Raw genomic sequence first — 14,527 nt, forward strand, 5'->3', positions numbered from 1 at the left:
CAGTGTTATTAAAATCACATTAAGCCACAAAAGAGAAACTGTTCCCCAGGCGCCTTTCTGTGTGTGCGTGTCAAGAACCGAACGTGGATAAGCAAATGGGCTTTGGATATGCGGCTAAATGTGTATTTGCAAAAATGTCTTTTTGGAGTAAACACATTCGGTTATGTCTTAAATAAATGTACACAGTTGAGAAAGAAAACGCATATGTAACAGTATATTGGATCCGTGCATTAGTGGTCAGAATTTGGCACACCATATACATCGCAACCAAGTCTGTCTTGCTTTCACATTCACGCGAATCGCTCCAAAATTCGAGTGCAACCAAACTTAGACCACCTCCTTCAGGTAGTCTTGGGTTCTGTATCGTGGTGCACTCCTGAGTCCACATGACAGCTTTCACATTACCACATTTTCATGTGAACCGTGCCCAAGTTCCGAACTAAACGTCCAGGGTGAAAGCACCCAAACTGCCTAGCCAGTTACAACGTCATTAGTTCAACAAAACACATGTAGGGGATGACAGTTTGATGAGGTACTTTACTTCCTGAACAAGAACGCACACAAATTTGTGGCACGTGAATCGTGCCACAGTTTCTGTGCAACAAACTCAGACCACCTCCTCCTTTCACATTATCAGTTTTTCATGTGAACTGCGCCGTTTCACACTAAACATTTTAATCGAACCAAACCTGCCAAGTGTGAACACACCCTAAGTGAGCGTAAATGCAGCAGCCTAAAATTCCTGCTGCTGTCTGTATCATTATTGTTAATCACACAACTAAAGAAAAAAAGAAAATCTCTCACTGCTCTTGACTGAATAACTTCAGTAGCTTTAATAAGCTTTAATATTGCTGTTAGATAGACCTACTATACCTAGTGTTTGTAATTTTCTTCTTTATAAATAAATAAAATAACTACATTGTGATATATTATTGTAAAATAAAATTAATAAAAAAGATTACAGTCATATTGTCAACCCCTAGTAACAGGTATCAGCACAAGTCCAAAATCACTGCCATATTGGCCAACAAAGCATAAAACAAAAAACAAAAAATACTGAGTACACCTTTAAAGACTAGCAGAATAAAGTTTGCTGTGTTTGATGATGTAATATTATCATGTAAATCAGAATAAACTAGCCAGGTAAGGAATATAAATACATACTTTGTCTTTGAAGTCAACATCATTGAGCAAAATGGCTTTTTGGTACGTTGCAGTCCTGAGGTAATCCTGAAGCATGTTCTGCTGCTGGGACAGACAGCCATAAAACTGAGAGAAAACTGAAAATGTCTCACATTTCTTAGAGAAGTAAATCATGTATACTGATCACATACAAGGGAACTGAATAAAGGTCCAGGTTTGCATGGGGAAATTCTCCACTTTACCTGGAAGTACTGTATTGCAGATGAATCATCTGTCCTCTGCTGAAACACAGACTGATCTGTCCTGAGGTCAATCCATGAACTCAGCATTCTGTGGAAGCCCTGAAACTCTGTGCAGAAGTCACTGTTTTTCACTATCATGTACAGTGTATCAGTGTATCATGTATCAGTGACACAATTCAAAACAGTAATGGACTACTGTAGTTATTAACCCGATAAATTGGTCATCATATTTAATGGACCAATTTCGAAGACCTCTACATGATCAACACAATCAAAACTTTGCTGAAAAGCCTGTTGCACACAATCTACTACATGCCATCTGTCTGATTGATTGTTTATACTCTTTCAGCAAGTAAAAGATTGTGGTAAGCTTGTGGTTCACGTGTCTTTTTGCCATAAAATCTTAACTGAATTTTATAAAGTATACATCAGAATAACTTTTATATTGTTTGTGATATTTCAAGATGAACACATATTGGACTGAAGCAACTTTTACTTGATTATCCATACGTAATTTTTTGAAAGTTCATGAGTATCAAATATGATAATCAGGCTTTTGCAGAACGTTTATTTGTTCATCTCTCAATCATCACTGTATTGCATTGCATTATGTTTTAAAACTACAAAGTTTTGATCATCAGACTAAGCATTTAAATATCATCTTAATAAGACATGTTTGGGAGATATAGAGTGGCAACTGATATGTATATGTATTTTATGTGAGTAGTCTGTTATACTGTAATAAACACTGAGGTGTCTGGCTTTACAGGGTTAATCAAGGTTCATTTTTAATTTATAAATATACTATTGTTCACTGTTAATTAATGTTTTTTTTTCATAATAAATTAATGTTAATTTTGTTAGTTTAACTTTAAATGTTAAAAATGTGTCCTTATATCTAGAAACCAACATTAATCTAGATAGAATTATTCATAGTAAATATACCATATTACAGTATTTAGAGGTTTAAAGAGACTAAATTTTTAAACATTTGTTATGAATTCTAAATGTCATTATACAAATCTTTTATGATTTTTGTGATTAATTATTTTCTGTTTAATGCATTAAAAATATTTAAGGCAATTAACGCAGCATCCGTTTTTTTCCTGGCATCCTTACATTATATGATCAAGCTGTCATTCATTCAAATGCTTTTAAACCATTAAAGCGCGATAAGACACAAAAGAGAACTCAATTCTGTACTGGCGCGTGTCTGTGAAGTGGCTCTCTGTGAACAAACACTGGAAAAGCACAGAAAGCCACTTCTCAGATAGCATGCCAGTAGCAATTGGAGTTCTCTTTCGCACTTGAACAGATACAAACACACACAAAATTATGTCAAAATGCCCGTTATTGGTGAGTATCTCATTAATGTTAATCAAATAACAAAAGAAAAAGAAAAATCACTCACTGCTCTTTACTTTACTATTAACTTTTGTATCTTTAATAAGTATTAATCTATATTTAATATATAGTCTACATTAAAGACTGCAGTGATATTTTACATTTAATTATTATTATAATGGGTACATGTGAAGATTTTTTTAAGTTTGCTTAAATTAAAATATATATATATATATATATATATATATATATTAAAGTCTATTATATGTTTAAAATGATGACTTCCAATTATGCTGTAATGTTAAATGGTTATAATTACTCATTTAATTTCCACAAATTGAGAACATCATAGTAAAAACTCAGAGAATACTCACAAATATATTCACAAACATACACATCCATATCCATATCCCCTTTATAAGTCTGTATATAAAGAGTGTGATGTTGAGAGTGTCTCCACAGGGTTTGCAATTTAGTGATATTTCTATCATGTTTGATTCAGTTACCGATGGATTTATCCAAAATCTCCATGAGCCGTTAAACACAGATGTACAACAGATGTGCTGGAAAAACGTAATGCTTCTCAGAGGAAAAAGACCGAAAGATTCCATACTTTGATCTTGGATTAGTAATACTAGAAAAATATTGAAGAAATAAGACTGAAAAGCAATAAAGAATTATTCATGCTACAAGACCTAAAACTGTTTTTACAAGTAACATTTGGCTTCTAAAGGCGCACGAAATCAATACATTTCTGTCACTTTTGGAAGACCGATCAGGCAAAAGTCTGACTTAAATATGTCATTTTTATTTAAAGAGTGATGAAAAGAATAGATAACTAACCTGATTGAGAGGTGAAGCGCATGAGGATACTGAAACAGCCCAGTGTGATGAGGAATGATCGGCTGGCCACCCGACAACACTCGGTCTCCCTTGTGATCGAGAACTTAAAAACACAAACTCCAGCATCTAAAAGCATAACAATAAACAGAGTATATGAATGCTGGTTAAAAAAACAACAACAATTAAAAGGATTAGGACACCCCAGAGTTAAAATTATGTCATAATTTACGCTCATGTCATTACCATATGACTTCCATGGAATACAAACGGAGATGTTCGGAAAATGTTCATGCAGCTCTTTTATGTAAAATTAAAGTGGATGGTGATTTATATTGTGCATGAATCAGTTCCGTTTGGCATCATTCATGTCAAACCTGGTGTCACAGCAAGATTTTCAATGAATAAAGACTAAAATTGTTTTCAAGCTTAACAGCCTGAGCCTGTGGTCACCAAATGCTTTTGACAAAGAAAAGGGAATTTGCTAAACATCTCCTTCTGTGCTCTACAGAAGAAAGTAAGGCATATGTGTTCCAGGGCAGAGGTTCAGCTAGAAGCTGCCATCAGAAATGGCTGTATCCTGCTATGTGAGGTACATGGGATGCAGAAAAAAACAGCAGAACGGTGCTATCTGATTTTGTGCACCAGGAGGCAGAAAGCGCAGGCGGCCAGAGCCAGTGTACCATGTCAAAGAAAACAGAGTCCGGTGCTGGCGATGTTCGAGCTGCTCATGGTGTGTGAACAGCGCTGCAGTAAATCCTAGCGATCTGTCAGTGTGGCAGGACCACACAGTGAGATCCGGGGAAATGTGTGGCACACCTGAATAAAGAGTCTTCATTTGTCCTTCAGCCAATAAACAAGACACTAAAGAGCTAGTGGACAAATTGTTTGGTATGACGTTATTTACAGTGTAAATCATTCCATGTGGTTCTTCACTTCCTTTACTCATCATATTTTTCAAACAGGAGCAGATACTGAAAAAGTAGCATAACTTAAACTTGATACTTGAACAAAATAAACAAAAATTGGGAAAAATACTGGAAAATGAAATGAAAAAAGCGAATGAGATCTCAAATAGAATCAACTGAGAATCAAAATTAGACTGTAATTAAACAAATAAGCACTGATTAACATTAATTAACAACGTGTACTTAGCCTGCTAGGTTTATGGTAAAGCTGTTATTACTATAGGAAATACATGTAACGTGTAACAACGTCACAACGGCGTAATCTTATCGTCTCCTCAGCGTTTCAGATGCATCTGTTTAGATCATGTAGCCTATACTAATTACCCCGAAATCTTACTAAGAAACCGAAATCTAAAGTAGGCTAGTTCTCATAAAATTCTTCCCAAACCATGTCCTGAACCATCCACATTAATAGCTCTATACAAGAAAAATCTTCGACATGTAGGCTGAAGTAGTTCTTGTTTTTGTTTACCATCATTAATGTTGAGAGAGACGTCATCCAGCTGTCGGTGCACTTGAAGCGTGAGTTCCTGATGTTGATCCGGCAGATCTTGCTTCATGTCGGTCTCATTGAGAAAGATCACAGTTACAGAGAAACTGGTCTGTAACTGATTATCGTCCATGATTGAATCCAGGAGTCATTGCAGGGTGGTGAAGCTCTCGTATCCTTCTTGTATACGCATTTTGACAGAGGTTGTGAACAAGTTCAAATGAGAGGAGGGTCTAATGGCTTTGACGTGGGAGGGCGGAGTTAAACTTAAAGATAAAAAATGACAGGCAGTGGAATGTAGGTTCTGACGACAAAAAAAAAAAAAAGTCAAGTAATTTTTATTTCTACAATTTTTTTTCTAAAACACAAGCAACTCCACAAGCAACAGACACGTGAGTAAAATGAAGCTATGTTCATGAGTAGCCTAATTCTGTTACAGAAGCGCAACTCTCATTTTCAGTTTCATTTTTATAAATCTGATTATTAATGTTGGCATGAATATGGTGCATGGGAGTAAAAGAATAAGTAAGAGTAAGTTTTTTATTAGTATTATTTTACACCATTTCTAACATGTACGTGTGTTCAATGTGTGTGTAACTTTAATGTTACCGTGTTGATTTGTACTTGTAAGTGCGTGTTTTGACATGACGTGTTCACGCATGTTTTGAATGTAGTTCAAGCTTCACCGCCACTCCTATTATTGCCACTAATGTTATTGCTTAGAAGTGTCTTATATTAAAATAGAAATAAAGAAAAAGAACAAAAGAGAGAAAGAAATAAGAGTAGGCTACAAATTGTATCGCACACATAACCAGCCCCCGGCTGATGATCGTGATGAGTTTTGGAGAATGATGACAATATCATGATGGTAAAGATATCCGACTAGTGGTTGAGATCATTACTTAGCATTCAGCATATAGACTGTGGTCTTATCCAGGGCCGGCGCCACGTGGGGTCAAAAGGAGGCATTGCCCCCTCAGATCTGATTTGTGCCCCCTCAGTTTCAATTGGTCCCCTCTCCACCCCCGCAACGCGATTGATTTTAACCCTTTGACAAGTACGATCACCCCCATAGATAAGCAAGCATAGCCTACATATCTATGAATACAACACCGGTGCGACCAGAAAGTTCAGTGCGTCACTGATAAATTCAAACTTGCTTTCTGAGCCAGAGACAGACGCGCTTAGTGCTGCCTTTCTATCATAACTTTTCAGTGTTTTCAACCACATAACCTAATGTTTATTTTAGGTTTCAGACATTTAAATGAAGTACTAGCCTATGCTATATAAAAAAGACATTTATAGCCGTTTGTTAGATACAAATTCCTTACACTGTTGGCGCTGGATAATAATTCTTTCAGTTATAATTTTATGTTAGGCCTATTCATATCCTATTGTGTAGGAAACTATAATTCTCTTACTCTATTCTTCTCCCAGTTCACCGGCCACTTACTTTTATATATTGCGGGAGAAATGGGTGAATTTACGTGATATAAATCAGACAGATGCGATTCTCTATATCTATCTGAGCCCACAGCGTGAGTTTTTATTTTATTTTATTTTATTTTATTTCAAAACATATTAATTCCATGCCGACGCGTCATGCAGCCACATTGTATGACATGTATCAGTTTTATTTAGTTTTTTTTTTTTTTTTTTTTTTATTCAAAATAGTCAAAATTTTTTAATTATATCATGAACTATGATAGGCTATATTCCGATTGTCAAATATGTGGAAGTCAATGTGTTTTGTCGTTTAAACACCTTTATAATGATCTTGTTAGTTGATAACGTTAAAAAAAAGAAAAAAAGAAAAAAAAAAGAAAGAAATGAAAAAACTCAAGCTGGGGGCTCATTTAGATATATAGAGCCCCTACAATATATAATATTGAGCTCTCTTCGTTTAATTCTGCAACACAACACTCCCACCTAGTGGCCATTGCCTTAATGGCATGACTAAACTCACAGAGATGTGATGTTGGAGTATGTACAGGTGCATCTCAATAAATTAGAATGTCGTGGAAAAGTTCATTTATTTCAGTAATTCAACTCAAATTGTGGAACTCGTGTATGAAATAAATTCAGTGCACACAGACTGAAGTACTTTAAGCCTGTGGTTCTTTTAATTGTGATGATTTTGGCTCACATTTAACAAAAACCCACCAATTCACTATCTTCATAAGATCAATAAAAAAAGGATATTTTAAAAAATCAATGCGGCGTGGCACGGAGGCAATCAGCCTGTGGCACTGCTCAGGTGTAATGGAAGCCCAGGTTGCTTTGATAGCGGCCTTCAGGTCATCTGCATTGTTGGGTCTGGTGTCTCTCATCTTCCTCTTGACAATACCCCATAGATTCTCTATGGGGTTCAGGTCAGGCGACAGTAAGACCATGGTCATTGAACCAGCTTTTGGTACCTTTGGTAGTGTGGGCAGGTGCCAAATCCTGCTGGAAAATGAAATCAGCATCTCCATAAAGCTTGTCAGCAGAAGGAAGCATGAAGTGCTCTAAAATTTCCTGGTAGATGGCTGCATTGAGTGTGGACTTCAGAAAACACAGTGGACCAACACCAGCAGATGACATGGCAGCCCAAATCATCACTGACTGTGGAAACTTCACACTGGACTTCAAGCAACATGGTTTCTGTGCCTCTCCACTCTTCCTCCAGACTCTGGGACCTTGATTTCCAAATGAAATGCAAAATTTACTTTCATCTGAAAAGAGGACATTGGACCACTGAGCAACAGTCCAGTTCTTTTTCTCCTTAGCCCAGGTAAGACGCTTTTGACGTTGTCTTTGGTTCAGAAGTGGCTTGGTACGTGGAATGTGACAGTTGTAGCCCATTTCCTGAAGACGTCTGTGTGTGGTGGCTCTTGATGCACTGACTCCAGCTTCAGTCCACTCTTTTTGGACCCAAAAACTATTTAGACACATAAACCACACTTAAACGTGTTTGAATGTCATTGCCAAGGGATCTAACGAAACCCTCATCCAGCCCTGTGTCACAGTGAAGCATCGAACACAAATACACACACACAGGTTTGTTTTGCTATCAAAGTGAGTACATTACATAGACGTAATGTACAAACTGTACATTCTATCCCCCTACACTACCCCTACCCCTAAACCTACCCATCACAGAAAACATTCTGCATTTTTACATTTTTAATAAAACATTGTTTAGTATGTTTTAAAGCTATTTTAAATATGAGGACTCATGAAATGTCCTCATATTTCATGTTTACGTCGTAATACCAGCGTAATACCCATGTCATTATACAAATTTGTGTTCTCATAAATCACAAAAATGCGCACGCATGCACGCACACGCGTGCACACACACACACACAGCAGAAAGTGTTCACTCAGTTCAATCAATCAATTACATTTTCTTATGTATTTTCATTTTCAAAATGCGATTCCACACAACTGTAGGTTTGGACATGATTTGTAAGAAAAAAACATAAAATATGCCCCAATAAACTTAATACAAAGGAATTTCCCATATTAATTTCCACAGGTGTTTTACCCATATTTTTAATTACGCATTGCATTGTGTTGTTTTAGGGTTAAAGGAAATGTCTGAAAACTTAAGGGAAAACACTACTGGTAATTTTTTGCCGGGACATTATCCCCTTTTCGACAGATTTTTTTTTTAGATTTTGTCTATTGGGAAATGATTGGATGGTTGTGAATTGCTATTGGTGGATCTCATGTGAGTGACAGGTTGCCCCACCCTTGCGCCAGTAAACACGTCACCAGAGAAAAGAAGAAATGAGCTGTAAGAGGGAGGGGAAGTTATTTTGATTGAAGATTATACAAGGGGTATGAATTAAAAACAATAATGATGTGCACGGATAAAGTTTATTTAAAATATGACAATATTCCATAAAAAAATAAGAATTGTCCATTTTAATTTAATATTGAATTTAAAAGCCCCATGTGGGTCACATTTAAAACAATGCCATTTTTATGTTTTTATTCAATAAGTTTTAACTAATATTTTTTTCCACCTATTTCACTGCAGATTGCACATAACTTTAGGGATCCTGTTTCTATTCTATTCTATTCTATTCTATTCTATTGTTCCTACAAATGGTTTGCGAATCGGTTAGTATGAATCATTAAAAAGAACCGGTTCAAAAGAACGACTCTTTTGCGAATCGGACATGACTACTCGTTATATCTATGGCGCGCAATGTCTGTCTGAGAAATATCAGACCGAGTCTGTCGGGCCCAATACATGCTGTAAGGACTTAACACCGCATTTCGGTTCGGCAAACCCGCTTTTGGTAGAGCAAAACCCCTTCACTAGCTCTCACATTGCCTACAACCGAATGCAAACGATGTCTGTCTTTGAGTCCTAATGAAATGAAGAGGACACGGGTTTTGTACGCGACAGAAGAGTGTGCTGTCTACAAGGTATGGTTTTTATATTCTCTGTTCACAATTAAGTCATTATTATACGACGTGCTATCTTCCATTTAATGGCGAACACACTACGGACTTGCTTTTTGACAGCCGCACAAGATAAATGTCGCGTGTTATTGCCGCCAAATGATCAGCACTGTGTTGTTTCAGACAATTGAGGCTGTGTATTTCTGTTCGAAGTTAACATAGTCATGGTTTGGTTTTGTCCTCCAAACCAATGTATCGTTTTATTATTTTGAGTCGCAAGAAATAATGTTTTAACATACCAGTTTTTAAAAGGTCTATTTTGTATTAATAGTATGAGAAAGTCCATCACTAAAATTTCTTACTATCTCTGCAGCTTTATTTGTGAATGTGAAAGGGAAATGAACGGAGTCAGTCGTATTTCAGCACTAAGGCGCTGTCCACTGCACGAGCACTAAAACATCAATGACTGAACATTTACTGATAAATAAACCTACTGTGGCATTAACAATATCGTTTATGGAAGCGTTCAAATTTCAGCAACACTGGGCTATGCAAGTGAAATGACTGCATTTTTGTTTTGTCTCTATAGACTGAAACCTGTCGACACATCAGGCATTCTCGAAGAAATCTTGAGACTGGTCAGTTGTTTTATTCCTATCTTATTCACAATAAAGTGCAACCATAGGATTCTGGCAGTAAAAATCCCATCCCCTCACCATGACCTCTGTAACATTTCATTTTATTAATAGTGTAATAGCTGAATTACCAGTGATGAACCTCACTAACACCGTTATCTTTGACAATAATGGTTCTGACAGAAATGCAATTAGTTGAACTTTAGAGTGCGTTTTTGACCCACTTAAGTGGAAATTAAGTACATGTATGCAATTTGAAATATGGTTAAAGTTACTGCTTGAATGTACTGACAACCATTTATGATAAACTAGGACATCAAGGCTTAAGCAACAACAACAACAAAAAGTCATATTTTAACCATACAGTTCTTATGAGCTAGAGTTCAAACACAATATGTGAACTATAGCATTGAAGATTTTGAAAATAACACATACTGTAACAAAGAGCAATGCAGTAAGAATGTAGAGAAAGTGTAAGATGATAAGATGAATTCTCAAAAAACTTGTTTTATTATTTTTGTTGTTTGCAGTGGGTGAATGGGAATATGTGTGTATATGTCTGCTCGTGTTTGTGGGTGTGTTTGTGTGTACTTGCTGGTTTTGATAAATATATGATTGTGTGTAAATAGCATCAGGGCATCAGTGTGAGTGTGTGTGTGTATGTGTATATGTGTGTGTGTGTTGCTGTATATGCACTCATTTCACATTTGCTGTTTCTGTTTTTCACTAAAACTACTGAAAAACTGAATGACAGTTTATGATCACAACATAGAAGACATAAAATCAGAAAAAAAATTAACAATTAATTTTAAGACCTAAAAAAATCAAACTTAAAAAAAAATCCTGTGTTCTTCAGCTCTGAAAGATCTTCAAATTAACTTTGAATATTATCATTTGATATTATTAAGATTATAATAGGTACAAGTTGATGATGCTACCATGAACATAAATCTGCATATAAAGATAAAGATGTTGGTTAGCCATGCCTGTCTTTTGTGATGCCTAAAGCTCAATCAGATTAATTTATGGGTCATACTTTCAATGTGATTGGTAGGTCAGGGACCAATCAGTGTCCAGGCAGTACTTATATTATAAAAACATAAAATCTTATTGGTTTAAACCAAAATCTATGTGATGTCCATTCCAATGGATGCAGGGTCTGAATATGTTAGTCAACACATCAAAATAAGTGCACTTTACAGCACCACAAAATATTAAAATGTAATGATATAAAATGTTCTTTATTGTAAAACTTTTAATTTGACATTATTACAAAGTGCGCTTTTTAAAAATCTACTCAAGTGTGTTAAGAAGCAGACTTGAAAGTGTACACTCTATAAGTGGAAGTTTTTTTTTTTTAAATGCTTGTTTAGAACAAGTGCACATTCTGTACAATTAAGTGCACTTCTTTTCAAAGAGCTATTAGTTTGGTTTGGAACTTTTTATTCAAGATTTTTTGGTTACACTTTATTTTAAGGTGACGTAGTTACATTGTGCTTACTTCAGTAAGTACTGAGTAATATTAATTAACTACATGTACTGACTATAGAGTTAAGGTTAGGGTTTGGTTTTGGGTTAGTTACTTGTAATTATGCATAATTTACTGTTATTACTATAGTAAGTACATGTAGTAGCATGTAACTATGTCACCTTAATATAAAGTGTTACCGAATTTTCAAATTGCTGTCGAGAAAACTATGTCCAGATTGAATAAAGTCTGCTAAATAAATGGGGCGGTCACTTTTGCACTCTAGAATGTGATGAATTAGTTACCATATAAATGTAAGATATTTCTTAGAATGTGGTGTTTGTTTTATGGCAGGGTTGTTTTATTGACGCTCATAAGGAGACATGAGGAAGTGCAGTCCATGGATGTTTCTGCCCGTAATGTTTTCTCTCTTCACAGCTGCTGGCCTCTGGGTTGTGTGAGTATCCAAAACCTGCTTTGCCCTTATCCACTTCACTGATTTAAGCTGCTGTTAAGATAAATATCATATTGCATTCATCAACAGGTATTTCATTGCTGTGGAGGATGAGAAAATCACCCCACTCAGTTCAGAGTACAAGTAAGGGAAACTGACCTCTATTGCATGGCAATCATGAGTAATTATTATGAGTAATCATAATATTAATGCCTCCTTCAAACTGATCTTCTGTTCATAGGAGGTCAGAATCAAAATCTCCTCCATATATCAGGTAAATATTTATGAATTTTATTATCAATATTTCATATATTTTTTTGTTTAGAGGCCTGATAAAAGTTCTTATACCATTTAGCATTGCAGGCAATGCACCACCTGCCAGCTGCGTGTTTAGTCAAGTCATGAACATGGCGGCCTTTGTAGGTATGAATGGTGCTCAGATTCTATCAAAGGAGTTGGTTTGAAGTTGAAGATCTAACAACTAATATAATCGTTATTTATTATGCAATGAAATTGCAGCCTAGTGCAACTGTTGCAGTGTCCAGCAGCATTATATTACAAAATGTGAACGTCAGTTTAGGGGCCATTTACATGACATTTTCAACTAAAAACGGAAAACTTTTTATCTGTTTTGGCCATTCATTTACACGACAATGGTGTTTTGGGGGCCTGAAAATGCAAACTTTTGAAAATGGGTTTCAAAGTGCACGTTTTTGAAATCGATACCTTTATCGTCTCCATGTAAACTACAAAAATGTGAAGTTATGAAAACGGAGACTTTATGCGCATACCACGTGTTCAGTCTATAGGTGCGTAGTGTTTCTTTACAAAGTGACATCGCCAACTTCTGGCCTGGCATGAATAATATAGCGTTTTTAGTGTGAACGAGGATCATTTCGACAACATTGTTATCTTTACTCGCAAAGGAACAACTTTTCCGTTTTTAGTACATCGTTGTCATGTAAACGTACCCTTAGTTATTAAATTGCATGTGTGTGTGTGATACACAGCTGACAGTAATGTAGAATTGTCCCAAATTAATTCTGTCTCTTGGGCTCCAGGCTTCATTCTTGGAGTGCTGAGATACCTGCAGTTGAAACCGAGGGTGCATAAACCCTGGCTTAACATTGGCAGTCTGGTGGCTTTGTCTCTCGCCTGCTTCGGTATGACTTTAGTTGGGAATTTCCAGGTATGAATCATACTTTTTTTGCAAGTATAACATCAAACCACTTCAACTGATTAACAAAAAATATTCTTTCATGTCAAAGTGAAGCATTTCAATAAATTAAAAAATTTAAATTAACATTTATTAGTGTCATATCACTTGTTTCTTGTTTGGACTTTTATGTATAGTTTGATTTAGTTTCCTGTTTCTGTTTTTTAGTCTTTCGCAGTTCTTTTGGGTTCCTCTGATTAGTCCCTCATTATTCTCACCTGTGTCTTGTTAAAGGGTTAGTTCACCAAAAAATGTGTCATTAATTACTCACCCTCATGTCGTTCCACACCATTCGTTCATCTTCGGAACACAAATTAAGATATTTTTGATAAAATCCGATGGCTCTGTAAGGCCTGCATCACCAGCAATAACACTCCAGAATCTAAATTAGTGATTCAGAGCGTGTATCAAACTGCCAAAGTCAAGTGAACTATTAAAGTTTCAGAACACTTATGACATAACAAAGCCTCATTTACTGAAATCATGGGATTTCGGAGGTCTGAACCACTGATTCAAAACAAATGATTCGTAAAGCTTCGAAGCTTCATGAAGCAGTGTTTTGAAATCATCCATCACTAGATATTGTGGAATAAAGTTGCTATTTTGTTATTTTTGGCGCACAAAAAGTATTCTCGTCGCTTTATAATATTAAGGTTGAACCACTGTAGTCACATGAACTGTTTTAAGTATGTTTTAGTAGATTTCTGGGCATTGAATAAGGGAGTGTTATTGCTGGCGATGCAGGCCTCACTGAGCCATCGGATTTTATCAAAAAATATCTTAATTTGTGTTCCGAAGATGAACGAAGGTCTTACGGGTGTAGAACGAGATGAGGGTGAGTTATTAATGACATAATTTTCATTTTTGGGTGAACTAACCCTTTATTCTGTCTTCCTGCCTGTGTTCGAAATGGCATACTATCATACTACTCTTACTGTTTCTGCAGTAACCAGTATGTATACTGTGCGTAGTATGCACATTTTCTGTATGCATAGAATACTTGGATTACCTACTGTATTTGCCAGCATCTGCTAAATACAACTCAAGAACACTGAAATCAGAATGGAAGTTGTGTTTGGAATAGCATACTACCATACGACTCTTACTATATTGCAGTAAGCAATGGGTATACTGTGAATAGTATGTGAATTTTCTGCATGCATGGAATTCCCGGATTACCATTTTGCCGAAATCTAATGTATGCACCTGAGAACACTACATGGGATGCTGTTTCCCACAACACAACAAGCTCCACTAAGTTTTAAGGAGCACAGATATTGGCTTGGAACAGAACGTTATAATGATACATTCCTGCAATGATTTCAAGTC

At 36.0% G+C, this 14,527-nt stretch overlaps 2 protein-coding genes across 10 annotated transcripts in view; one reads left to right on the forward strand and one right to left on the reverse strand.

Annotated features, from left to right (window-relative positions):
* The window catches only part of carm1l (coactivator-associated arginine methyltransferase 1, like), a 21,471-nt gene extending 16,163 nt beyond the window's left edge, over nt 1-5,308 (reverse strand). For 2 of the 5 annotated variants that reach the window (XM_051911029.1, XM_051911031.1), the window contains exons 1-4: nt 5,010-5,308; nt 3,573-3,698; nt 1,386-1,492; nt 1,165-1,248 (exon numbers count right to left, since the gene is read on the reverse strand). In XM_051911029.1, coding sequence (XP_051766989.1) covers nt 1,165-1,248; nt 1,386-1,492; nt 3,573-3,698; nt 5,010-5,160 — 468 coding nt within the window. In that variant the 5' untranslated portion in view covers nt 5,161-5,308. Of the gene's footprint in view, nt 1-1,164; nt 1,270-1,385; nt 1,493-3,572; nt 3,699-5,009 lie in introns of all 5 variants that reach the window. The other 3 variants (XM_051911027.1, XM_051911030.1, XM_051911028.1) reach the window with 3 other exon arrangements.
* tmem150c (transmembrane protein 150C) overlaps nt 5,282-14,527 on the forward strand; it is a 17,846-nt gene continuing 8,600 nt past the window's right edge. The window contains exons 1-7 of one of the 5 annotated variants that reach the window (XM_051911044.1): nt 5,282-5,419; nt 10,015-10,063; nt 11,883-11,985; nt 12,073-12,126; nt 12,224-12,256; nt 12,338-12,405; nt 13,044-13,171. In XM_051911044.1, the coding sequence (XP_051767004.1) occupies nt 11,912-11,985; nt 12,073-12,126; nt 12,224-12,256; nt 12,338-12,405; nt 13,044-13,171 (357 nt within the window). In that variant the 5' untranslated portion in view covers nt 5,282-5,419; nt 10,015-10,063; nt 11,883-11,911. The other 4 variants (XM_051911046.1, XM_051911047.1, XM_051911045.1 and 1 more) reach the window with 4 other exon arrangements.

Source organism: Ctenopharyngodon idella, chromosome 10 (assembly GCF_019924925.1).
Source record: "Ctenopharyngodon idella isolate HZGC_01 chromosome 10, HZGC01, whole genome shotgun sequence".
Taxonomy (NCBI): Eukaryota; Metazoa; Chordata; class Actinopteri; order Cypriniformes; family Xenocyprididae; genus Ctenopharyngodon; species Ctenopharyngodon idella.